Genomic DNA, 27,002 nt, shown 5'->3' on the forward strand with positions numbered 1-27,002 from the left:
TCTGGGCAAAGCTATAGATCAAGAATCGTCTTCTTAGCCCTCGTCATCAACAGTTTAAACTGATTTTACTCACTGGATTTCTTACTATTTTAGCCAATGTCGGGAACTTGTCTTTGCCCCCCTATTTGTATCCAAAGGTTTGTGCAGCATAAATATTAGTCAAAGCCTAAGAAAAGGTGTGGCTGCTACAATGATAGAACATGTGTGGATGCTTAAGTGGTATGGCCCAACTTACAATCCTAGAGTTCAACACATTATTACCCTTTAGCTTGCTTCACAGTATTTAACAGGTTTATGGATAGATGATAGAACTTTCATTGCTAGATGATGTTTGCATCATCTTTAGGAAATCTGCTATCTTTATACCAATCTGTCATGGTCATGGCCATGAGCATGAAGGGGAAGATGTAAGAAATAGGTATATATATATATATATATATATATACGTTCAGACAGAGGACCGTGGTTGGTACTTACTTTATGTTATAGCTACCATCATAGTGTGTGGACATCAGCTATTGGTGAAAATACTTGTCAATGTTTAAGGCCTTTTAGGGAAGTTTAAGGATTTGATATTCTTCTCTTTGAATAAGCAAAGCCAGTATAAAATTCGACCTGCACCCCACCAGATTTATACATTTCTGTACGATGCCCCCAGTTGGTTGTTCCATTTATTCGCCTATCTTCAATATCTTTATCCATCCACTTGCTGGAGTACATTTTTGCCATAATCGGAATTTTTAGGGATATGCCAATGGCATTAAACTGGAGATCCAACTGGAAAGGGTAAGACATGTCTGTCCATAATTGATTAGTTGAAATACACTTATCGATGCATTGAAATTGTTATAAACCACATTTTTTATTTAGAGGTGTGAAAGCCCCATGGGAACATATCAAACTGGAATGCAGCTCTGAGTGCGTGTCCATTCACTACACTTGTTGTTACTAGAAATCTATGGGTCGCATTGGATTACAAGTTGAACTACATAGAATACACTTTTGACTTTGTAAAGTTCAATAAAGGTAAACTTAAGTATAAGAATTTCATCTGCAAAGGGCACTCTCCATAATTTTCTAACTTTTGACTATTGCTTTTAGGTTGATCCTACAAGACCGCGCTAGCTGTTTGGTTGAAAAAGACCTGTTTGAGCTTACCAAGAACTTTATTACTCTCATTTTCTTGCTAATTTTGTGATGGCTTTCCTTGTCCATCTTGTGTTTATCCATTCCCTCCTACCTGCACAACCTACTTACCTTTTGTCCTTCAAATGCTCACTTTTAGGGAAATACGGGCCATATTATTAAGAAAGGGCGATACATTATCGCCGCTTTTATCGGAAGGAAACTGCCGCTAAAGCGGCGATAATGGGCTTGATAATACGCCCTTGTGAATTCCCATAGAAGCCCTGGTTCTGGTGTTAACCCTGGCTTCTATGGGAATTCACAAGGGCATATTATCAACCCCATTATCGCCACTTTAGCGGCAGTTTCCTGCCGATAAAAGCGGCGATAATGTATCGCCCTTTCTTGATAATATGGCCCTACATTTTTCTTTTTGGTTAAGGACTCATGAGAGTGCATATGTTTTCCAGCCTTGTTGGCCTCTTACATGTGTGCTGCTTGCTCCTAAGTACTCTCTCCCTATCTCTATGCTTCATCTTGGCACGACCCTCGTGTTCTTCACTTTAGCTCACTGATGTGTTTTTCTCCCTCCATCCCCTCATGCTCTGGGATTTTTCTACATTGTATACCTCTCCACTCACCCACGAGTAACTGTGTGCTCATTTCATACTCACTGGGTCCTTTTCTTTAAAGGTTATCTTCCTGGAGTGTAATTTCAGAATAAACTGGACTTTCAATGTAGATTAGTGAGGCTAGCTGGCTTTCTAAGATGAAGGATTCGGGGTTGGAAACTGATCTCGTTTCTCAATAAGACTAATGTTCTGTCATGTAGGATTTTGCTGCTAGGAACTTTGTTATACAACATAAGATGATTTTCCAGAGCAGGAAATACATTTTATAAAGTGGGTGTGGGCACTACTTATGGAACAGTTTGACTGTAAATACCAACAACATTCTCGTTTTTACACATTTTGAACTCCTCCCATGTGTGATTAACTTCCCATTTTACTGGATCTTAGGAATAAGAGTGCTTGCTACTGAAAATATTAAATTCTGACTTTTGGAGGTCATACTGGTGAGCTGGCCAGCTTGAATGTCTGTGCCCAAGAACACAGTCCAGTGTTGTGCTAAGGCAATCTTCTTCAGAGCATGTCTGAAAGCTCCTGAAATTCTGGGAAACTTAAGATGGTCCTGTTCCACAGGAAACAACTGACCAACTGAAAGATTTCACTCTTAACCTATAATTAGGAAAGTATTTGCTCCCATGCCAAAATACAACAGACAGGACAAATTGTATGAGTAAGCAAAGCCATCTAATTGTGTAAATTCACAGTTTCTGAAGGGCATAACTTTACTCTTGTATTTTTATGAGCATGTGAATTCAACCCAAGTACAAAAATGCCTTTTGGAATCGGTCCCTATGACATCAATGAAATGATCTCACATTCTGAATCTGAAGGCCCTGATAATTTTGGAAAGAGGAGAGTCACATCAAGGATACGGTGATATTAAGTTTTTCTTTTTATGCATGCGTTTTATAGTTTAGTCAATTTTGTGAGGCAATATGAAGCAATCCAGAGCCCTTTTTACCAACTGAGATGATGTGGGCTGTTTTTTTCTCATTGTTATCGGGACCTATGGCCTACATCTTATTAGCGAACACAAAATATAATCCATTTCGATACGTTGGCCTTGAAGAGGGGACTCTATGATGAAGCATGTCAACTTTCGGTGAGTGAGGGTTCTCGTCTCTACACAGTAGTGCTCCGCAGTCCCTTTTCTACTCCCCCCCATTTCCCTACCCTCGTACATAGTGTGAGTTTAAGTATAGTGGAGTAGTACATTTGGATTGGGTGGCTATAACTCCGACCAGAACCCCCTTGTGTGAGATATGATACATTGGCCTTGCCATCCCTCACTTTACACAGGTGACCAGTGGCAATTTTCTTGAGTTTTCAAATTTCACTAAATTTGGTAAAGCTCAAGGGCCCAGTTTTCGAAAGACGTGATATATTTACTCCCACAGTTATATTTGTAAGTTTGGAGTAAATGTACTGTATTTTTGAAACACTTTAAACGTTTCATGAATATATCTGTAAAGTTACGAAAGTCACAGCTTCCCATGAGTCCTTGGTTGCACTAACATTGACCTAAATGTAAATGTTTTAGGTGTAAATTATGCATGTGTAAATGCATACAGATGTGCATTTGCACTTCAAATCTTTTTGCTGCTTTATTCCTATGTAAGAAAAAAAATTCCCATAGAGAAAATCCCTCCCTTATACCCACACTAATTTTCGGAGCTCTACCTTTCCAAGGGATTCTCTCCGTGAAATGCCCACTCCTCTCCCTACCTGATTGACCAATGCTTAAAATGTCACTTTTGTAATATCACATGCGAGTAAATCAATTTCTGAGTGAAAACTCGCATCTTGTAAATTTACACAGGTAAAGTATAGTCTATTCGTTCAATTTGACTGCACAAATGACTATAAGAATTGGACTCGAGGTGGCCTATATTTGGAATAGAGTAACTACAGTGAGAAAAGTCGAGGCAACTCCAAGGGGGAATTAAGCTGATGTTTCTTAACCCTTAAAGTTGTAGGTGATAAAACACAATAACATTTGAAAGACCCCTATGGAGGCAGTATAGCATTCTCCTTGCTGAAAACAAAAGCCAAAAATAATAGTAAAACTTTGTTTTGCACTCAGAGAGATGGGTCATACATTGTGAGTGACTCCATCTAAACCAAGTGGGACTGGGCAGTCGCTGTGAACATGAGTTGAACTAAACAGAGTTGACTTTAATAATTACTGACAGCTGAAAGGTATGATTGATGGAGGAATGTGAGGCACATATTTAACCATCCTGCAGCATCGGCCCAGGAGGGAAGAAGAGCTCGGCTATAAAAGCGCTCAGTCTTCTTATTCCCCTGGAGCCAAAATATATGAAGCATCAGGAAAAGAAAGTCTGCGCTCAAAGGGGCAGTGGAATGAACAACTCAGAAAGGAAACCGCCAACACTAAGATGATTGAACCGTAGTTTGTAAAAAGCACGTCTCTGCTCACTTAAAGACCGTGGAAGATGGAGGATAGTGCATTATTAATGTACTGAGTATTGGAAAGAAATGGAAAAAGAAAGAAATGTGGTGGCAGAAGAAAGGAAAGGAAAATACTGAAACGCAGAAAGATTGAAAAAACAAAATGAAGGAGAAGGAAAGCTGGAGAAATGCACAGGAAAAGATACGATTAACCAAGCAGGATGTGATTAATGAAGAGAGGCATGCACAGGAAAACAGAAGATAGGGATGATGAATAAAGAGAAAAGTACACAGGAAGGGAGAAGAACAGAATGAGTACAGAAAGGCAGAATGAGAAGATATGTATGGGGAAGAGACAGGCAAATCAAATCCTTTCATTTGAAAACGTGTTATTCCACTAAATCATACGCTTCTCTTCCTGCAATGTATTTTTGGTGTCAAAGTTTCCTTTCTGAATTTTCATGCAGCATGTATTGATAATCCCACAGCCATAAGTACTTCTCTGATCTATGCTACAGTAAGAAATACATCTCCCTGTTTGAAAGCAACGAGGGTGCGTTAACGGAACACCATAGGGGCACTGCACTCAGTATGAATACATTGTACGTATAGCTTACTTTTTCACCAGGTGGACCAATGGAGCCTTGAGGACCAGGAAGCCCCTGATAGGAAAAAAACAATACATTAAAATAAGCAGCCAACAGTGTACTTGCACGTTACATAATTACAAAGAAATCTGACTCTAACATCACATGATCTGCAGTAAACAGACAGTAAGTACCAAAATCTGCATGTTGATCCCCATAACTTGGGATAAATTCTGATTGGGTATGGGTGAAATACCCTCGCAAGAAGCAAAACCCCAGATTTTTGGCAGGTTTTTTTTCATCGCAAAATAGAATTGGGACTGATCTGCTGCTCCATGGGCGGCAAAAAACACAAAAAACATGGTTGCTAAATGCATCTGGGCAAATACATAGCAGAGCTCATCATAGTGCACTTGAAGGCAACTTCCTCAGCAGGCAACTCTGTGATCATTGCCTGCCTGCAGCAACCCCCTGTCAGGCAAGTGCCACACTCAAGCTTCCCTACTTGAAGGCAACTTCCCCAGCAGGCAACTCTGTGATCATTGCCTGCCTGCAGCAATACCCTGTCAGGCAGGTGCCGCACTCAAGCTTCTCTGCTGGAAGGCAACTTCCCCAGTAGGTAAGTCTGGGAGCATTGCCTGCCCCAACAAACCCCTCTCAGGCAGGTGCCACACTCAACCTTCCCTACTTGAAGGCAACTTCCCCATTAGGCAAGTCTGTGATCATTGCCTGCCTGCAGCAACTCCCTGTCAGGCAGGTGCCGCACTCAAGCGTCCCTACTGGGAAGATAACTTCCTCAGCAGCCAACTCTGTGATCATTGCCTGCCTCAGCAAACCCATGTCAGGCAGGTGCCCAACTCAACCTTCCCTACTTGAAGGCAACTTCCTCAGCAGGCAATTCTGTGATCATTACCTGCCTGCAGCAACCACCTGTCAGGCAGGTGCCACACTCAAGCTTCCCTACTGGAAGGCAACTTCCCCGGCAGGCAAGTCTGGGAGCATTGCCTGCCTCAGCAACCCCCTGTCAGGCAGGTGCCGCACTCAAGCTACCCTACTGGAAAGGTTCCTTTGTAGAGCAGTGGCGTAGCGGGGGAGGGCACACAGCCTCGCACCCCTCCGCTCTTACCTGTGCCCATTGCGGGGCAGCAAAGGCAGGAATCACAAGCACTCCCCCATTCCCCTGGATTTACATGCAGCTGCCGCAGCCGGCAATCGCAGGGATCGCCACGGGCGGCTAAAGGTCTAGCGACGCCACTGTTGAAGAGCAGTGTCAAGGGAAAGACACTGTAGTGAACGTATTGTGATTGCTATTATGTATTTTCAAGGGCCTGTCTGTGATAGAGCTGGGTTGCACAAGAATTCCTAAATTCTTGCATTCTTTAATGTCCTTAATAAAGAATTCGTGTTTTGCAGCGCTTTTCTTCTGCATTCCTCCCTTCTTCCAACCCCAGAGAGGTGGATTTGAAAACAACGCAATACCTTGCATCTGTTTATATTCTTGGGGGAAAATGGCATTTCACCTATCCCCTAATGCCGACCCTGCAATGTTGGACTTTGTCGGATGCGATAAATATTCTACCCTCTTCCGGGCATAACAAAAGCTAGTTTTGAGAACCTCGAACATATGCAGGTGTCTTCAAGTATTGTATTTATTAAACCTGAATTTCGTTACCAATTGTGCACACATGTACCAAACAAAATAACACATACTTTTTATGGTTAGAAAAGCAAAAATTGATTATTCTTACTTGTGGACCTGGAATTCCTTGTTGGCCAGAGGGCCCAGGTTCGCCTTGAGGGCCCTAGGGTGAAAAACAGGGATATTAATGGACACATATCTCCCAAAATACAGAAGTTTCTCTTCTCATGCCTACTACACTTAAATTTAGATTTCCAAACATCTGAAGTGCTTACGCTTGTGGGATCTAGGAATAAAAAGCCCTTCATTGCTATTAATGTTGAATTTTTTTGTGTATTGTAGGTCCAGAATGCATCACATTAAGGGAACAATAATGAATCATCAGTTGTCTCTTCCTGAACTGGGCAAAGCACTGCACCGCGCGACACGTTGGCTCAGATGTATATACTATGCTCTTCTCTACCTCTCTCGCCACACAGAGTAGCAAAGACTGAACCATCAATCAAGTTTTCATGTTGATGTGTTTTTCCACCCCACAAAAGTTGATGTGCTCTCACCACAAATGAGCTTGGTATTGTGTAGTGATAAACCCTTCTAAGACCATAAAAAAGGAGACAAGAGGGCACAAATTTGCTAATATTTTGAGTCTGGATTAGGTTTTTTTTGGGGCACAGACCCAATGCAAAATCTATTTTGATATTTACTAAGTCACGCAAAGCCCAATATGTGTGGCTTTGCATGGATTTGTAAAAAAAAAGAAAAGTAATACAACATAGCACTTCAATGCAATGCAACGTACACCCAGGCCCGAACTGGGCGTTGCGGGCAATGGGCAATCCCCCGGTGCGCCGCAAGGGTGGGGGCCTGTTTTGGGCGCCTGGGAGCCGTTTTTGTTACAGGGCCGTTTTTGCAGCGTTGCTGCAAAAACGTCCCTGTAACAAAATCGGCCGAAAACCGGCCCTGGCAAAGAGCGCGGTCGCACCCCCAACCCTCCCTGGGGGTCGGGGGGCCGGCCGAGCACTTTGCCAGGGCCGGTTTTGGTTCCCAGTCCGGCCCTGCTTGCGCCATGGAGGCGTTGCATGGGTGGAGCATGTGTGATACCGTGCATCCACCCATGTATTCTGATGCAAACCCATATTTACTAAAGTCAGTAAATATGGGTCTCAAATATGGGTCTCTGGGCAGAATAGTGTGCCGACCTGAGGATGGCTTAATGGGGAGAATATATATCTTTATTTCTTCTGGTTCCTTCCTATTTGCATGTGTGCTGCATTCTGCAGAACATATAGCAAGAGGAATAAGCCTCGAAGACCTCTAAGAATAGCTTTTGTGCAGTAAGACATCCATTCCCAACCATACCAGAAGCATCCTTGTGACAAGACGCAAGGGTGCCCGCCTTAGAGCTAGGGGAGCACAAGTGTGCCAGCGCTAAGAGACAGCAGAACGGCCAACATCTTTGTAAATATGGTGCAGTTCAGCGCTCTCTTTTTCACGCAACGCAGCACAACAAGTTCCCTTGCTGCCCAGCGTTGCATGAAATGTTACTAAATCTGGGCCCACATTTACCTGAAATTACACATTTGATAGATGTACTCATGGGCGATTTTGATCATGCAGACATTTTTACGGCAGGCTGCCTCTCGAGAACAAATCTCTCGCAAGACCTCGCCTGCTCGCTTCTGCACCTTGCCACATTTCTTAGCGTTTCACAAAGTTACTTTTTTGGGCAAGCTCTGTTGATGACATCATCAGAGAGCCATTCTTTGTAGATACAGAGCTGCACAATTGAGCACCTTTCGCGCAACACAGCACTATTCTATCTCACCCCTGAGCACATTTTTATAATATCTCAGCCTCTAATTCAACACAATTTATGTAGTACACGTATATGTTTGTATTTTTCTTCTACGTGCCAAGTTTCCTTTGGGTCCCGGTTGGCCATCTACTCCAGCGACACCCTTAATTAAAAGACATGAAAACAAAAGCATTAATTAGTCCAAATGTTTAATAAAATATGAAATAAAGAAAATTCTCAGGTGTGCCCGCAAACAATACATACAGGTTGGCCACTAGGGCCGGGCGATCCTCTTGGTCCAAGCAATCCTCTTTGACCCTGAAACAAAAAGAAAGTTTTAAAGTTAAAATGCTTTAAACAATCACACAATGTCCCTGAAGAAAGTATGGAAACATACGTTTGAATTAAGCAATCAAGACGTCAAACTGCATTGGTATTCATACAAAAATGCTCTTCTTGAAGATCTAAAGTTTCCTACATACAGGAGGGTGGGGGACGAGGGGGAGGTTGTAGACTATGCTTTAGGGAGCTGTGTATGTAAGACATGGTTCACGCACGAGCCATAAAGTCTGACTTAATAGCTTGACAGATGCCAAAGCACAGATTGTATTCTAATATAAAATTTGCTCTAGGCAAAATGTATCAAACAATGAGTCTAAATTAAATTTAAAAGGAGCCGTGAAGTCAATATTGAAACAATTTTTATATTGGACATTTTTTTATTTTGATCTCTTCGTATTATTTTGCAGATATCTCCACCCCATGGGCATAAGAAGTATTACATACAAACAACTCGTGAGAAACACATTTTTTCTCACAGTGCTTCCTCGCATACGTATTATCTTGAAAAGGGAGAAAATAAACGAAACATTATCAACCGCTGAAAAATAAATATGCATTTTGGCCAGCCATACCGACCCTTCTACATGTTATTCCACGGGAGGCAATACTTAGTTAATCTCACACAGTAAAATAGAGTTGTTTGATCAAAGTGCAATTGTTTTCTGATTTTTTTTGACATAGTGCTAATTATCAGAATTCTCGAGGCGCTCTATTGACAGATGTTTCTAATAACCCCTCCCCCTTACGGTGTGTTTTTGATCCAGTCGCTAGTGTAAAATCGGATGTAAACGGTAGTTGTGCCTCTTTCACACTAGCCCCTCTTAAGTGATTAAAATGTATTTTTGTGACTTTGTGAAAAACACAAAAGGCTCTGCCTGCTAGTAAGTGAAAATCCAAATAAGGACACTGTGGGGCAGATTTACAAGCACCTTGCGCCACTTTTGCGGCATTTTTAACATGGGGAAAGTGACGCAAAAGTGGCGCAAGGAGCTTGTAAATCTGCCCCTTTGTATGAAAGAGGTCAGAACAGGCGTAAATACCGTGCGTGCATGCTTTGCCTCATTACTGTGCAAATAGGTAAACATAGTGGGCTAACAGCACCAGCAAACCGGTAGAAAGTTTAACTGCGACCGGGTGCTTTTGTGGTCCAAATTGAGACCTAGATGAGAATGACCCCTTTAGTGATGTGCATTTTATCAGCCTTGCAATGATGAAAGTCTGTGATAGCGCTGCAGGCTTTTGAAATGTCAATCTATGGTCTTCAATGCAGCAGAGACACTAACCTGCTGAGATCCCTTACAAAGACATGCAAGTTTATGGTAAACAAATTGCAGTAACTCCTGTTCAAATCAGAAAAAAAACAAAGTTGTGTGCAAAGTAAAAGCACAACAGTTATATTTTTCAAAAAAATCGAGTTGTTGTCATGGTATGGGGAGGTTAAGTTAATTGCAGTGAGGAGGATGTGTTTCATTTAGAGGAGGTGTGTTTTCCCTCCTTAATATTAGATTTCATGCCCTTCACAAACAAGGAGCAATTATCAGAATGGCAGCCAAAACACTGTACTGTATCCTGATGCAGTGCACTATATTTTAGTTTGCATTCACTTAAGAAAAATATTGATCAGTTTCCTGCTCTTTTCTAGTATAAATAACTATAATTGCATGTATTTGTGATAGTTTAACGTTTGTGCACATTTCTAAAATGTATACAGACCAGCAGTCTCGAGATACATTTGTTGAAATGAAAAGTGCTACATTTCTGTCCTGCCTTTTCCTTCAAATAAGCCACAGATGATTTAGTAATAAAGATAGGCTTATTGATGTCAAAATGATGCAGTGTGCTAATCCGTCCAATTTCCTAAAAAGTAGCATTGGTGCTGAAACCAACAACATCATTAAACAACAAGGGATGTAAACGAAAAGTGCAGGTTAGGAGTGATGTAAATTACTAGTCATCGTGGGAAACTATCAATCCCCGGTAAGATGTAAGGGAAGGTTTCATAAACTACCAATTTGAGTTTTACTGCTGTATTTGCAGGTTTGTTTTTACAGCGACTAGAGTGCTCTGCAGGGTAATAACTTTAGTTTTACAGTAGTCATCATAGATAACACTATGCGCCTGCCTATGAATCAAGAACCAAAACAAGGGAGACCCTACTAACACGGAACCAGGGTAAGTCTTATATGAACGGAAACAGTGGTTCCTGTGGAAGAAATATATGTGATAATAACACTTATATGCGCAGTCGCAATGTAGAGAAGGGTTAGGTTGATGTCCAAAGGAGAAAAACCATATACAACTCAGTATTTAATAGGAACAATAGTTGTTTATATAAATATAAAGGTAATATTCTTCAAATCAACAGTGCAATGTGTCCCCAGTGAACATGGTACCTAGAGAAATGAGTGACATATTTGTGACATATACATTTGGTTTCCAACATATTGTTAAAATCGACCATCAGAATATATTTGTAATACAGAGAGCATACTTATATAATAGTGGGCCATAGTGAATGGTTCGCTTTGCTTTTGTCGATGACGTTTCGACCCCTAAAGGAAAGACGGGTCTCTTCAGGGCCTAATGGTATAGGGACATCTGAGATGGAAGATAGTCTTACCCGTGAAGGGAGTGCACCTCGGGGTAGTGAAAAAGTGTAAAAATAGGTTACTCACATGGGACCCAGACGGGCACCCAGCGAGGGGAAGGGAGGCTGACAGGGAGGCTGAGGCACTGGGTTGTGCTGCTGAATGAGAAGAGGAATGGAGACACGACAATCCGTGCATACCAGTACGGCCTCAAGCGAGAGGAATATATGGCATCAGCGTTTCCAGAAAGAATGTGTGTGCTTCGTATTACGGAAGCAGACAACGGGGTCCAGGTCATGACAATCCATGTACCGGTCTGATTAATCAGGATTGGGAAACCATGAACGTGTGCAGCCGCTACGCATCTGGGAGGAACCGCGTGTGTCAGTATCCCATGGTACAATGAGGTGTACCAGGGGATACTGACTCATGCAGTTACTCCCAGACGCGTAGCGGCTGCACGCTTTAATGGTTTCCCAAAGCACACACATTCTTTCTCGAAATGCTGATGCCATACATCCTTCTTGCTTGAGGACGTACTGGTATACATGGATTGTCCTGTCTCCATTCCTCTGCTCGTTCAGCACAACCCGGCGCCTCAGCCTCCCTTCTCCTCGCTGAGTGCCTGACTGGGTCCCATGTGAGTAACCCGTTTTTACACTTTTTCACTACCCCGAGTTGCACACCCTTTACACTGTCAGACTATCCTCCATCTCAGATTTCACTATACTATTAGGTCCTGAAGAGACCCCTAATTCCTTTAGGGATTGAAACGCCATTGACAGAAGCAAAGCAAACCATCCACTAGCACCTACTATTATATAAGGACGCTCTCTGTATTACGAATTTCTTTTGATGGTCGACTTTAACTATTTGTTGGAAACCAAATGTATGTGTCATGAATATGTCACTAATTTCTCTAGGTTCCATTTTCACTGGGGACACATTGCACTGTTGATTTGAAGAAAATTACTTTTATATTAACATAATCAACTATTGTTCGCATCAAATACTGAGTTGTATATGGTTTTTCTCCTTATCAACCTAACCCTTATCTACATTGCGATTGCACATATAAGTATTATTATCACATATATTTCTTCTACAGGAACCACTGTTTCTGTTCATGTGACTATGAATCAGGCAGAGCAGAATTCCTTCCTGGAACTCTGCATCACCTGATCATTCCTGGTGTAGTATTCCACGAGCAGGAGGGACATAGAGCCCAATCTTACCAGACGGTAATCCCGGTTGGTAAAAATGCATGAGACTTTGGCTGTCCCGCAACCAAGCCTCGACCTCTCCTCCACCTCATTTCTTTTCTCTGTCAAAGCATGCTTTGGAAATGGGAATATTGTGTGCAGTAGCTGTGTATTCCCCTTTTGGGGCAGTTTAACTCATAATATGTGTTAACATGTGCACCTTTACCAGTCAGAAACGTAATTAAGGCCACTTGTAATCTTCAGACCTGTTTACTCCTCACTTGTGTTCAGTACCTATGTATTACACATGGACGAGCCTGCTACTCGATTTGATAGGCTCAGCAGCACAAGACATACCAATAGTTTTGAATTGTGCCCAAGTAGGTTAAAATCCACACTGACATAACAGCTGAGGAGCCTTGTGTGTTAGGATTACAATTACAAAATCAACAGTGGCTAATTTGTCCCCTGAAATGAATAAAAGGCAACACATCTCCTTTTATAAAAACCCAATCAGTATTTAAACCGACACTTGTTGAAAGAATCACAGAATTCCCAATTTGGGATCGAAAGGACCTGAATGTGAGGTAATACGACACCCAGTGGAGTAAAGAAACTTGAGGGGGCCCCTATACAAAGTACACGGTGGGGGAACCCTGGTCCACCACCTACCCCTTTTGCAGAAGAAGGCTCATGGAGCTCGGGCCCCCCTCACAGCGCAGGGACAGTAGGGGGCCTATGCTACACTACTGACGTCATTTCCAATTAACACATTTTATGAAGTGAAACCTGGTGGAATGTGGGATCACTGACAGAATATCGGTAACAAAAGTATCATGTGGGCAGAATGTCATGCCAAAATATCGAGAAGGTACGTGCAAATAGGTAAGTATAGATTTACTGTTCTTAACTCCACAGCTATGTATACCTTGAAGATATATATTTCAAGGTAGATATATGTGGAGTTATACATAGTAAAACTTTCCTTCCCTATAGAAACTCACATTTATGATATTTTCGTTCTTGATATTATTGTATTGAATTACAGTCATCGATATTCTTGACACAACATTTTGTCCACACAATATTATTTTTCCAATGTGTTTTGCGGGCAGCTGATGGGAGGGAGGTCCCCCCCCCCCCCCTTCCCAGGGTATATTGGGGGAATGGTTCAGTTCGTTTCTAGGTGGGTTATTTTGGGATGCATGTTTCTGCTATAACTTTGGGCTACTTGTGCCCCATATATTCTGCCATTTTCCCCCTTTATCCACTCCATTTTTGGTGAGGTCCCCGGTGGCAGTATAGTTTACCAAATTACTTTATCCCCTTTCCACCTTTGGGTTTTTCCCAGGTTTTTTTTCTGTTCATGTCAATTGTTTCCATTTGTTCTCGGCTAACTTGGTTTGTTTTCTGGTGTGCAGGTTTTTTGTTGTTCTTGGGCCGTCAAGTTGATATGATCATAGAGCAAGGTTATTGCTTTCACATAGGTGAGTAGGAGACTTTGGGGGTGTCAACCAAAAGTTACATTTTGATAAAACAAGAAAAAAAATGATGTTGTGGAATGTACATACTTAGATCTTGCTATAGGTTAGGTTAAGTGGTAGGAAAAGTAAAGGGAAACATATCAAATAGCAGGGTAGGATTTAGGAAGTTGTAGGATAGAAATTTTGAAGGGGGTGGGTACTTTAGGGGTGGGGGTTGAGTGGTTTTAGGAATATTCTGTATAGTTCGGTTTAGTTTTATGAAGGCAAAGGCCTAAGATTTATGGTAAGATGTTATGTATTTTTTCACTGTACACTAACAAGAGTAATCACGTCTCTTCACTGCTGCGTACATGTCAAAATGATGTTTTTTTCAAAGCAAGCCACAAACGTCATCTTTTACGATCGACAGCTTTATAAAAGCACAGTAAGGCAATAAAATAGCTTAAACAGGTGGACTATTTTGCCAAGAAGATAGTTTACTACATATACCATCTCCTAAAGCATGCCAGGATCTGCAGAAATGAAATAAAATCTGGAATGTTCTAAACGCTCTTTCTTTTATTCACAACTCAGAGCCCTGGCTTTATGCATGAAAACATATATATCATTGTGTGTCTCCAGCCACGAGGCCTGTCTTACGAGCGATAAACCAGCACCAGAAGTCATTCGATGGGGTTTAGGCGCGAAGTGGAGGCAAGAGGGTTTTTTTCTTTCTGTTTAGGCCCTTTTGTGAAAATCTGTGTGTGCAGGGTCAGTGCTCGGTGCTTACATTACAGAGGTTGCACATTCCTGGAAAAAGTCAGGAGGGAATGGCATGCTGGGTGTGACTATTGACAGGAAATGTGATTTATCGACTGCAGAGGTCATAGTTGAACTGATAATATGTGTGACCTTGGGCAAGTCACTCTATCGTCTCACGAAAATCAATTGAAACTCTCTGTGAAAACGTTTTGTCAGAAGGTCGCTAAAGACACTCCTAACACTCATCTGATGACAAAAAGTGTTTAAAACGGAAAATCCCCCAAAATATTTTGCATTTCAGTTGAACTGAAAAATGTAGAGTGACATCGAATGCAATTGCAACTAATGTGAAATGTTTTCAGGGGTAAAATACATCATTAGAATGTGAATTCTTTCCCAGCCTCAGACAAAATGCAGTATAAATTCGCATGCAACAGACACACTGTCAACAAAAAGGTTCTACTTACAGGCTCACCGGGGAGACCTCTGGGCCCAACTTCTCCGTCTTCTCCCTGTTAAGCGAAGCAAGAAGAAAGGAAAGCTGTTCTTGTAAAAACAAGCGTTTCTCAGAAGCAAAGCACATTTATACACTCAAACAGGAGCTAAGAAGTTGAAAAGTAATTGTTAACATACCCTTCCTCCGTCCTCGCCCGGTGCGCCAGGGGGACCAGATGGGCCTAGTTCTCCCTGCACAAAAGACAAAAGTGTGGTTTTAAAATCAGGCGGAGAGCTCGCTTCACATATAGGTTAGCAGACGGTGAGCTCAACAGTCAGAGAGCCGCAGTGCAAGTCTGTGTGAGGAAAACAATTAAGCAGATCTGCTTTTTGTTCACGGTGATTAACAAACTTCAGTTCCACGTGCCACCTACATTAGTTTTCAGCTTAATTTTGTATTTGATGTGCAAATTAAAATGTTTATAAGTTTGGCTGTGGGTTTCATAATTGGGCAGTCCAATACGTGGGTTAGTATTTGTTTGTTGGCAACGTTTGCAGTCTAGCACTAAGGCCCCGATTACAAGTTCCCCTTTAATTCTAAAGGGGTCGGTAACTCTTGTTAATGGCCCCTTAGGAATTTCAAGGTCGACAGTAAAATAGCAGACCCAGTGCCTTTCACCTGGAGTCCCCGGCTGCAAAAATCATCTGATGAAATTCTAGGAGAAACTGATGAAATACCTCCAATCCGTATTGGAATCATAGCTTCCACTAACGAATCCTCATTTTTAGAGGGGCTCTCGAAGTACCACTTCTATTTTTCTAGCAACTCCACATCCTTTGGGTTACCAGTATTACCAGTACCCTCGGTATCACTAACTGTGGGGGAGGGGAGATTTGGTTGGTCATGAGGGCATTCGGAATGAGGTCAGACAGACGAACTTAAAAAGGGGAGGGGCATATGAAAGGAATTAACATAATTTCCTCATTTACAACTTCCCTTTGCACACGTGAACATGTGCGTAAAGTGGATTTGCGCATAAGGAAATTATGCCACTGTGGCAGGATATCTACATCTGCAAATGTAGTGTTGGGTTGGGTTTTTGTGATTAAACGAGAAAGAGCACATACAAGAGTGTAAGGTTGTGGGTTTTCACACATCATATGCTCTGTAGTTTTCCATCTTGGAAAAAACACAAAATGATGTCTATCAAGGGCAGGATAATACCTCGGGACATTTTAAGAATTTTGGGGAGGCCTTTTCGGAAGAGTTTTGAGTGTATGATCCAATTTCAGCTCTTTCATGCCCTCGTTGGCCAGCAGGTCACTGACAGTGCACAGGCACACTTGACCAAAAAATTCTAAATGTATTTACATCTAATATTCAGGGATTCTGATGTGTTTTCAATATTGTAACAAAGCAGCTGCTCACTAAAATTACTGAAACCCTCCGATGTCTAATATATGAGGTCCTGTTTTGATCTAAAATAAACTTTTTTATGGAGGTTGCTTGTAACATGAACACAGCAATTGAAGTCTTGCACAATGAGTGACTGCATTGTATCTGATCACATGCACATGGTCAATTGAAAAGGAGTGAGCATTACAGCCATGGCTGGTGTGGCTTGGCTGCTGATGCACTCCTTTATTTGTATGTTTGACATTTTTGTAACTCTTGTCAATTTTTTTCTTAGTTTTTGTGTAGGTTTGCAAATACATTAATGCAAATCCATTGCATGCTTGCCCGTCCAGAAATGTTGGCTTTACTAAAGACTTATTTATTATATCTGTAAAATTGTGGTTTTGAATGTTAATGATGAAAGTGATATATCTGAACCTTTCACCCTCAAATAAAAAAATGCATAGAGCATCATCTGACTCCATCCACGCCAATGGTCACATTCTGGACCACCCTTTTACCTCTTTCAATGACATTACAAACAACAAACCAACACCTGTTACTCAGATCTTCAAAATAAACATCCGGCAACAAAGAAAACATGCCATTACAGGTCCAGCTGGCAAAATTTAGCAAAGAAGCATTAGACTTCAGCCCTTTCAAAGGGCGACCCCATGCATATAGACAGCCAACTAATAGATATTACAAACTTCTATGACTGGATCAGCACCTGCGCTGACTGTCTAGCCCCTCGCAAACAAGGCCAAACAGCATTAATACAAACTCAGGGCATCTGGTACTCAGAAGAGCTTAAGAATGACCAGACGGCACTGCAAGCTACTGGAATACGGATGCAGATTGGGCCAAGAAGCCACAGACACGGACACCTTCAAATACATCCTGAGATGCTCCACCAGAAAATCTGAAGCACGATAGCAGAAGGCCTCAGCAGACCAATGCAAGATCCAATGGCAGCAAATAAATCTTCTCTATTATCAAGGACTGCACCACACCCACAGCCACCACCAGAGACATCATCCCATCTCAAGAACGGGGCAACACAATTTGTTTACTTTTTCAGTAACAAACCTGCAGTCATATATGACAACTCCAACTCTCAGCCTAACCCTAGCAACCGTACAGTCAGTCTGCCAATCTTGGACGAAGAGCGCACCATGACCAATTGGGACCCAATCATGATTTAACAAAGGACTCACTCAAATCAGCAAAGCCCGAATCTGCAACTCCTCCATCAACATAGCCACATTGCTGGAAGCCTGAAACCCAGCAACTGTCAATCCCATACTGAAGAAGCCCTTAACAAAACTGTCCAAGTCCAGAAACCACTAAATAGTGTCCCTTCTGCCCTACCCAGGAAAGGTGCTAGAGAAAGTGATCAACAGATGCCTTGCCGAACACCTCATCAAGCACTAGCTGCCCGACCACATGAGGCCAGTATTCTGTCCCAACCACAGCACAGAGACACCTCTTCTTGCAGAAACAGATGGCATCTGGATGATCCTTAATAGAAGGGAAACTGCCGCCCTGATTCCACTGGAGTTCTCAGCAGTATTTGGCATGGTCCTGATCAGGCTCCTCACTAAGCCCCATCTTTGTCAACATCTATAAGACCCCTCTGCCTGAGATTATCCTTGCCAAAATCAACATCCTCTCCTATGCCAATGACACAATTTTTTATCTCCCTTTCAGACAATTCCCCCGAAACAAGGAACAAATTCACCACCTGCATCACTGAAGTTGCATCCTGGATGAAGGCTGTCTCAGTTTGAACACTGACAACACAGAAGTTGAAAAATCACATAATTGGTGATGTTCAGAAAGAAAGCCTCAACGTGGGACTCCACTTGGTGACCTACAGATCTCGGACCCAAGCCTCCCCCCCCAAGCTCACATGCAAGAAACCTCAGGATCATCCTTGATAACAAGCTGGACATGTCCATTCAAGCCAGCACCGTCACTGCGTCGTGCCTCCACACTCTGAGAATTCTGAAATAGATCTACAAGTGTCTTCCAAAGAACAGCAGGAAGACTGTCACCCACACCCTCATCACCAGCAGGATGGACTATGAGAACTCTCTCGATGCAGGGATCACTAATCATCTCACGAAGAGACCATTCAAAACGCAGCAGCTAGACTCGTCCTCAACCTTCCACACCAGCCTAAAATCACACATGGGAGAGCTCCACTGCCTCCCAATGCACAAGCGCACACAACTCAAACTCCTCACCCCCACATAGAGCACTAGACAATACCTGTCCAGCCTACCTGAATGATAACATTCACTCTCACCAACCTTCCAGATACCTCCACTGAGCCAGCCTCTTACTTGCATGCACCCCTCATATTCAAAAAAGCAGAATCGGAGGTCGAGCCTTCTCTAACATTTAGACTAATCTATGGAGAACCTTCTACTACACATTAGAGCCGCCTCCTCTCTTCTTAAATACCGTAAGTAGTTGAAAACCTGAGTCTTCAGATAAGTCCTCCCCTCCCGAGGCTAATATCTCACATTGCTAGGATACCTCCCAGGGATATAGTATGTGCTAAACAAAATACATATCGCATAATATAAATTAATGAGGGATTTGCTGTGGTCAAATGTAGTCCCCAGTATGGTTTACAACTGCAAAGAAATGGAGACCTGTACAACACTGAGGTATAGAATGCTGGCAGGCAGCACTGACAAAAGAATGAGGATGGCAAGAGGGTCTGATAAAGATATCAGCTGGGACCTGGATGGGCCAATGAGAAAGGGCCTGGAAGCAGAAAGAGTCATCAAAGGGCCGGTTCAAGAGTGGCAGGGGTGAGGATGAGGAGGTACGCCACGGAGAATATTGTGGCAGAGAGGACAAGGTGCTGCTTGAAAAGATGAGTCCTCAACCCTCAGCCTTGAGGTTCTCCTCTTCAACATTTATTTCAATTTCAATTGCATAGCATACTCAAACCAAGAAATCCAGGTGTTTGCTTTGGTTGCTTGCCTAAAAATGTGTGCCTGCAAGAACCAGCCAGCCAGTCAGACAAACTGTCAAATGTTTGGACAGTATGGCGTTCTCCATGCGAAGTGAAAATGTATTTTAATAAAACACACGATAACAAAAACCTAGAGTGAACCATCTCCTTGTTTTATACCATCTGCTTTATGCTCCTACTTGGGTTTGCATCAAATCAGTCTTTACTGCGGCCTAAGCACCATACATAATGCCCTACACATTAACATCTGTCTATTTACTTTTATAATGGCAGCGCATTCCAAAAGTTTATGGACACATGTATATTTATGAGCCATAACAACACAGGCCTGCTTTGATAAGGCAGGCAGTCTGCTGCATCGAGGTTTGCTGGCAGGAAGCCTGGTGATGAAGTCCAACTGCACACTGTCTGCCCTGGGAAGTGAGGAGAAGTGCGAGCTGTCTCCCTCTCTTGGTCGCACTCACACGTTCTCCATTTCATCGTGTGGTTTTCAGGAAACGAATAATGGGCTGATTCACTGAAATTTTTCCTAATCATAAATCCGGCCTACAACTGGAAAAAGCAATCGTGCACGCATGCGCACTTCATGAATGAATCAAAGAGGTATTATGAGTGCGCATGCTTGCCATACATTGCGTAATGTGTCCAAATCATCTGTAGAGTACCCATAGGTGATATCCGGCCAGATGTAAAAAAGTGCGATTTATATATCTTCATTAATCAGCTCACCTGTGTCTACCGGTCACCCCAATGTCATTATCATTGTCTGAAAATGATGTTGGTGAGTGGTGCAGCAGCTAAATCGACGTTTTCATCTGTATTTTTTGAGACATGTAAGCTGTGCACTGGCGATTTTAATTGTTATGAGGCTGTATCGCAGACATTTTAATTGTTGCCAAAAACAGCAACACCCCCATTTTTAGATATATTCCTAAATGTGGAAAGAAGGGTATATGTATTCCGCTTTTTGCTACTTATGTCATGTGCTAAAAATGGATTCAGCTTTATAACCCCATTACTTATATTTCAAACATCAAGACAAGAAAATATATTCTCTACACTTCTGATTTTGTAAACACAGCTAAAAAGTGTGAGTTCAGTGAGTGCTATTTTTGCCCTATCACAAATACTGTTTGCTCCATTCTCTATTACACCGGCAGCAAAATAGTGTGAAAAGATGTGCTTTTTACAGCAGTATGAACTTTCTGCAAGCTCTCTCGTTCTCGATGGTCTACCGTCTGAATACTCTTGGCATTATGGATAAGGCGTTAGCATTGGTTTCCTCTTTACTATCCGATAGGATACCATCAGTTGCCTTGGGCAACTACGCCTCCCTGTCCTTCACTCTCCCATGTTGGGTCCCTCAGGGGTCCTCTATGAGCCCTACACTTTTTAATGTATACGTATCTGAATTGGCTGCACTAATTAGATCCTTCAGGATGGCATTAACATCCTAATCGGATGACACTCAAGGTGTCCTGTCCCTCTGTAAAAATATCATGCGCCAGTAAAAAGATTTAGGGATTGCATCCTGGCAGTCGACTCATGGATGAGCTTGCACTGCCTGAAGCTCAACTCAGGAAAAACTGAGATAATCCTGTTCGGCAACTAATCCCCCCAGCTGGTCTCAGATTTGGTGGCCGGACGAACTGGAAGCAGTACCTATCCTGGTCCCTAAAGCTAAAAGTCTGGGAGTGATGATAGATGAGAGAATGAACTTCGAAGCTCAAGTCAAAGCAGTTTCTTCGTCGTTTTTTTCTACTCAAGGCGATTAAGAAAATGTTACCTTTGATCCCAGCAGAGAGCAGGAAAACAGTAGTTACATCCTTAGTCCTTTACACACTGGATTATTACAATGGACTCGATGTCGGTATACCCGAGAAGCAGTTACATAAGCTTCAGATGATCCAAAATGCAGCTGCAAGGCTCCTCCAGGGGATCCCCAATTTTCAATCAGTGGGAAAACACCTTCGGAGATTGCATTGGCTTCCAGTCAAGAGTCGTTTAAAGTTCAAGGCCTTATGTATCACATATAAGGCGCGGCATGGTACCGGTCCTCAGATTTTGAGGCGGTTAGTGTATAGGTACTTTCCAAACAGATGCCCCCGGTCAGAAGGGGCAAAACTGATACTCTCGCAGAGATTTTTTAAGTCTAACTGGGGTGGCAGAAGCTTCATAGTGGGTTCTACGAAGGTCTGGAAGACCCATCCCATTTCAATTAGAAGTCTCCCTTCTTTGACATCTTTTAGGAAAGCCCTTAAGACCTGGTTATTCAATGAATAGTGCTCCAGCTCGCTTCAGGACTGTTAGGGCCAAGACATGGCTTGGTATTCATGTGCTGTATAAAATTTTATAACATGACATAACATAACAATAATTCAAATAATTTACGGAACTAGGATTTGCAATGGTATTTATTATAGATAAGATGACACGTAAGCGCCAATGGTTGTGCATGCGTTTTACATTTGAAATATGGGGCAGAAAGCCTACTTTTAAAAGTATAGTTTGGGAGCACCAATACAAGTCTAGTGTGGGCCTTTGACATCGTAATGCGCCAAGCAAAAAATAGACATCTAACATTAAATTATATTTTACATATTTTTTTCATTCCTCTTTAATTAAGTCATAAGTAGCACAGAGCAGTCAACATACATTACAATTATAGTAATATTGCAATGAGACATCTAAAATAAACGTATGTAGAAATAATTTTCAAACTTACCCTATGACCTTTCTCGCCAGGTAGGCCAGGAAGGCCATCGAAACCCCTGTCACCCTGTAAAGCAAGAAAGACATATTTAAAGGCAAATTCCTGACAAACTGAAAAAATATTGGAGGATTTCCCTCGTTATCAGCATTACAGCAAGTGTTGTCATTACCAGCAAATTGATGAAGAAATTAACATAAAGTGTATGCTGGAAGGTAAAGTATGCATTTCACATGATGACCTGAAGGTAAGGTCCTGTTTCTTAAAACATTGTCCACGTTTTCTTGTTCTTAAAATGTGCGCTAAATCTACAATTCTCAAACATAGTATTTATTTTATTTATTTGTTATATTTCTAAAGCGCACTGTCACCTGGCAGGCATCCTGGCGCTAGCAATTTCAGAGACACAGCAAGTATAGGGCCCCACTACACACAGTATCATCTATGGCCACAATAATGAGGGAGACACAAATGAAATTTACTACATGTCATTTTGCTCCACCTAATTCATTGTGGGCAGGTTTTTTCACACCCGTTTTTTCCAGGTGTGGGAACACCATGAAGAATCTCTTGAGGGTTTCGTTACAGCAGCACCAAAGATTCATTCCCTGTTTTTGGCAGGGGGGGCATAGAATGCTCCCTTGAGGCAGTAAAAAACCTTCCCCTTCCCTCTTTTCTCCTCTCACACACTCCTACATCCTCCAGTCCACCCACAGCACCCTGCCTGTATTCCTTCATCTCCTGCCTGTATTCCTCCAGCTCACCCACAGCCCCCTTCTTGCATTTACTGCCTGGTCAAAACAGGTGGAACATGCATGCACTAAAACCTCACACGGTAGGGAATTTTGTGTGGTTTTACAAGCAGAAAATTTGGTCCCACGCAGTAATGGAATTTACACAGAGCTCCAAGCATGGACAATTCTAATGGTTTAATTTAGAGTTTGATGGAGAGGATATTTCAATACAAAGGTGATAGTTGTCCCAGCAGCCATATTACAAATGTTTTATTGTCTACGGTGCCTATAATATGGAGTCTGAATTATATCTGCAAAGTTTTGATGAAGTATACCACTATGAATAGAGCCCTAACTCTTACAAGTCAAAAACAAAATCCCATTACCAGGCATCCAAAGATTTAATTCACAACCAGGAATATCCCTGCAGTTCTTAGCACTACAAATCTATGGAGCAAGTACATCAGAAGGAGCCACAACACATATACAGCAACTGTCCATCACATGTTCTACTCTATCTGGAGTTGTAATTGGTCAATTTGTAGGTTTCTATGGAGACTCTCTGGTGAATATCCAGATGGAGTAATGAGTGTAACGCATTAGGCAAAATGGGTCAACAGCAGGGCACCACTAGGAGTGCTTCACAAACAATGCTTTTTGTCTCCCCTCCAAGGATTATGTTCTTATGGAGCAAACCCAATGGGAACAACCACCAGCTCCAAACTTGAAGTCTCTTTCAAAGTATGGCATCTTGTCACTCAGTTCCCAGAAACCATGAACATCAGAGATTTGGCTCTTCAGAATCCCTCGTTGAAATGAAACCACAAACAATTGCTAACTAGGACAATGCAATAGCAGAACATCTATAAAAAGATCTCATCACAATTATTGCAAAACTCTTAAGAAGTGGCATCCCACTACTCTGACAATTTCTGAAAATGTTTAACTGTTGTGTCCAATTAATTCAGACTTATTTTCTTGTCCACAACTGTGTTCTTTTTAAGATATTTTGCCTTTCTCACCTGAAAGATGCTGCGACTTAAAATTTCAAAAGCAAACACCCACAGCTACTGAAACTGAGTAGCACTCCACAATGAAAGAAGCATGGGCCAGATGTAACTAGAATGGATTCTATCAGATTGATCGCAATTTGTGCACAAAATATTAACGAATGCATTGGTATTTTACAAACTGCGCTATGTATAAATAGGTTGGTTCACAAAATACTGAATAGTAGTGGGTGGCAATTCAGCATACCTCATTATAATAATTTATTGCCATCACAGAGATCGTGGCCTGTTCATGTCTGTTTAACAAAAGCATTTTTTTTAATGGTCCTAGATTTCGTTATAGTGAAATGTAAAGCATTTAAAAAAAAATGAAAAACTTCACAAACGTGATTTAGGGGTAAGCATTATTAATGTTTTTAAACATTCACAAAGGGGAAGATGTCCTTTCAGCACCACTTCTCGTTTGGGAATCGCTCGTTTGCAACCAGATTTCAGGTCCAAAACATTAATACATAATATAAGAAATAGTTTTTTGGAAGGGACGCACAACATACACCCTTTTTGAATCCCAATTCGATATGATTTTGGTTTTGGTGAATCAGTTTAAAGATTCGGAGACGATTTTTGGAATTGGTAATACATTTAAAAAAGGTTTTCAGGGTTCACAAACCCTTCTGATTTACAGAATCTGAAGGTTTGTGAAGGATAAAAATCTTTCAACATCTGGATGCAAACAATCTACTTGTTGTAGACTTCCTCTAGCATACTCAACCTAGAGCTGATCCCTGTAAACCATCTAGTTCATCTAGAGTTGAGCCCTAGTACAGTTTCAAGGTGACATTTTGTTCGCCCCAGTCCTATAGATAGTCAAACACAAACTAACATTTCCCCAACGGCTGAAGGAAAACAAGAATCCTCCCCAGATAGGGATTGGATTAATTTAAAACAACATCTGTTTACTGCGGTCTATTAGTCAGCCTGAAAATCTTTTTAAATATACGATGTCCACACTCCAACTCCCACATCCCAAGTAAGGACATTTTTTAATCTCAGTGGAGATTAAAAAAGATTCTGATGGTACTTCTGGTCTATGTATTTTCCTGTTCAGTTATTATGAAGCCTGGCCAGCCAGAACCTCACACCTTTTTGTGCCTCTGTTGTGGGTGCTTCTGGCTGGAGAAACTCTTGCTGTGAGAAGCATAACTGTACAAAAGGCTATATCATTAAAGCAGCCTGTAAAGGACACTTGAAAGACGTGCCATCCTACACCAGCTCTGAAACTGCAGACAGCAAATATACATCTCTAGTCTTCGTTTGTTGAATAAAAGTGGGGCTTCACTGCCTCACTTGCTGTTCCAGTTCCACATCCTCCAAGTCCAAGGAAGAGAGTGCTCTGCAGAGAACTCAGAGGGCTGCAGTACAACCAGAGCTGTTGTCTATCTGAAAGCCAACTTCCTGGGGTTGAGAAGAGATCATTTGAGACTGACCCATTACTGGAAGAGGTACCCATCTCTCTCAGCCTGTCTGCTGAGAAAGGTGAATAGAATGCAGGACCAGAAATTGTCCAGAGTAAGTGAAGTGCAGTGGGTTCCCAATGATAGTGTGATTTCTTGAAGAGCCATACATATTCTCCAGTGCCCGAGGGTCTACAGTTTCTCCAAAAGTGTTTCCTGGTGATGGATCATCCTGAGATCATCAAAGCCATGCCTGGGCTGCGATCAGAGCCAGAATCGGACTGTGCATGTCCATATTGCCCAAAACAAGATTGGCCTGTGCATATTTGTGTTATCCAGTAAAAGATAGGTTTGTGTGTGACCAGAAAGAGATCGGCCAGTACTTGGTTGCACCACTGGAAGGAGATTCGCCTGCACATGGATACACTGATCCTGGAGAACTTGCCCGTAGAGAGCCTACCACTCCTATGCCAGGATCAACCCTTTTGTCATGCAGTGACGTGTAGCAGCATGACCACTAACGCAATGTCTGCCAGGAAGACGAGTGGCAGAAACCAGTGAGAAGGCCCCCAGACAGATCTGCCAGTGAGCGTACCTCTTTCCAGAAGTGCGAATGAAATGCATGGTGAGACAATGCTGGATGGCTGCCTGAATGTACTATATGGGAACTAACGTTATTGAGCTGTATGAAACTAAGCACAAATACCTTAATGAGAGTATCTATACCTGAGCTTTAATCATGCTATTGGCCTAATCCCAAGGAACAATTGCCAAGACCACAAAGGAGAGTACCAGAGAGAGATAGCAAACAGAGGTGCAGGCCTGCCAACCAATACCCAGGCACTAAATTGTGCTTTGTCTTTGTTTATGTGTAGTTTTCTATTACAGTGTGAACTAAATTACTTTTCTTTCTTGAAAGATCAGCACGGGCTTGGCCATTCAGGTGTTGAGTGGTTGATGCATACTGAGCTTGAGCACCACCACACTACCACTCTGAGAAGCCTGTGACTGTTCATTATCACTACCCCTGAGAGTCAAATGCCTGAGGGGTTGTACTTGGCTGAGTGTGCAGAGCAATAGTAGGACAGACCCTGGGACGTCAGAAGCAAATGACCTCAGCCTCTGCAGTTTAGGCCCAGCAGCCCCTCCTTGCCCTTTGACCCCTGAACAGCCTTTGACAGTCACTTTCTGTACATTCGTCAACCTGTATATATGACTGTGGGTATTTAGCATGATTCTTCTTTTATCCTGTGTATCTTTTATGATCTGCCTTTGGAAGATCGGATAAAAACAATTGAATTGAATTGAGTTGACTGCGGGTATATACTTTGGTGAGAAGTTCGCTTGTAAGTCCTTTCAGTGCACTTTGCAATTCAAGGCAGGTGCATAATAGGAATAGGGGATAACACTGGCCAAAAACAAAAGTTTTGGCTGTGTTAATACAGGACTAGTATTCTTGCTGAGAACAAAATGACTGTCAGAAATACATCTGAAGGAAATGGTTGAAAAAGAGACACAAAAGGAGTACAATGCAATCTGATGAAATCTGTTGTGATTAGAATTACTTATATGCTATATACATATTCTTGTACTTAGTATTATCTATTTTAGTACGCTATATAGACAATGTAAATATTTATCTTTAATGCATCAGATTTTGCTTCACTTAGTTTGGCCCTTGTTCCTCTTACCTATTCCTAGCCTTGGAACATTCCTTTATCATAATG

At 42.0% G+C, this 27,002-nt stretch overlaps 1 protein-coding gene across 3 annotated transcripts in view; it reads right to left on the reverse strand.

Annotated features, from left to right (window-relative positions):
- The window catches only part of COL11A1 (collagen type XI alpha 1 chain), a 393,245-nt gene that overhangs the window by 187,378 nt on the left and 178,865 nt on the right, over window positions 1-27,002 (reverse strand). For all 3 annotated transcript variants that reach the window (XM_078644690.1, XM_078644705.1, XM_078644698.1), the window contains 7 exons: window positions 22,093-22,146; window positions 15,178-15,231; window positions 15,012-15,056; window positions 8,452-8,505; window positions 8,306-8,350; window positions 6,502-6,555; window positions 4,784-4,828 (listed from right to left, as the gene is read on the reverse strand). In XM_078644690.1, coding sequence (XP_078500816.1) covers window positions 4,784-4,828; window positions 6,502-6,555; window positions 8,306-8,350; window positions 8,452-8,505; window positions 15,012-15,056; window positions 15,178-15,231; window positions 22,093-22,146 — 351 coding nt within the window. The remainder of the gene's footprint in view (window positions 1-4,783; window positions 4,829-6,501; window positions 6,556-8,305; window positions 8,351-8,451; window positions 8,506-15,011; window positions 15,057-15,177; window positions 15,232-22,092; window positions 22,147-27,002) is intronic.

The sequence above is a fragment of the Lissotriton helveticus genome, chromosome 1_1 (genome assembly GCF_964261635.1).
Source record: "Lissotriton helveticus chromosome 1_1, aLisHel1.1, whole genome shotgun sequence".
In the NCBI taxonomy this organism is placed as follows: Eukaryota; Metazoa; Chordata; class Amphibia; order Caudata; family Salamandridae; genus Lissotriton; species Lissotriton helveticus.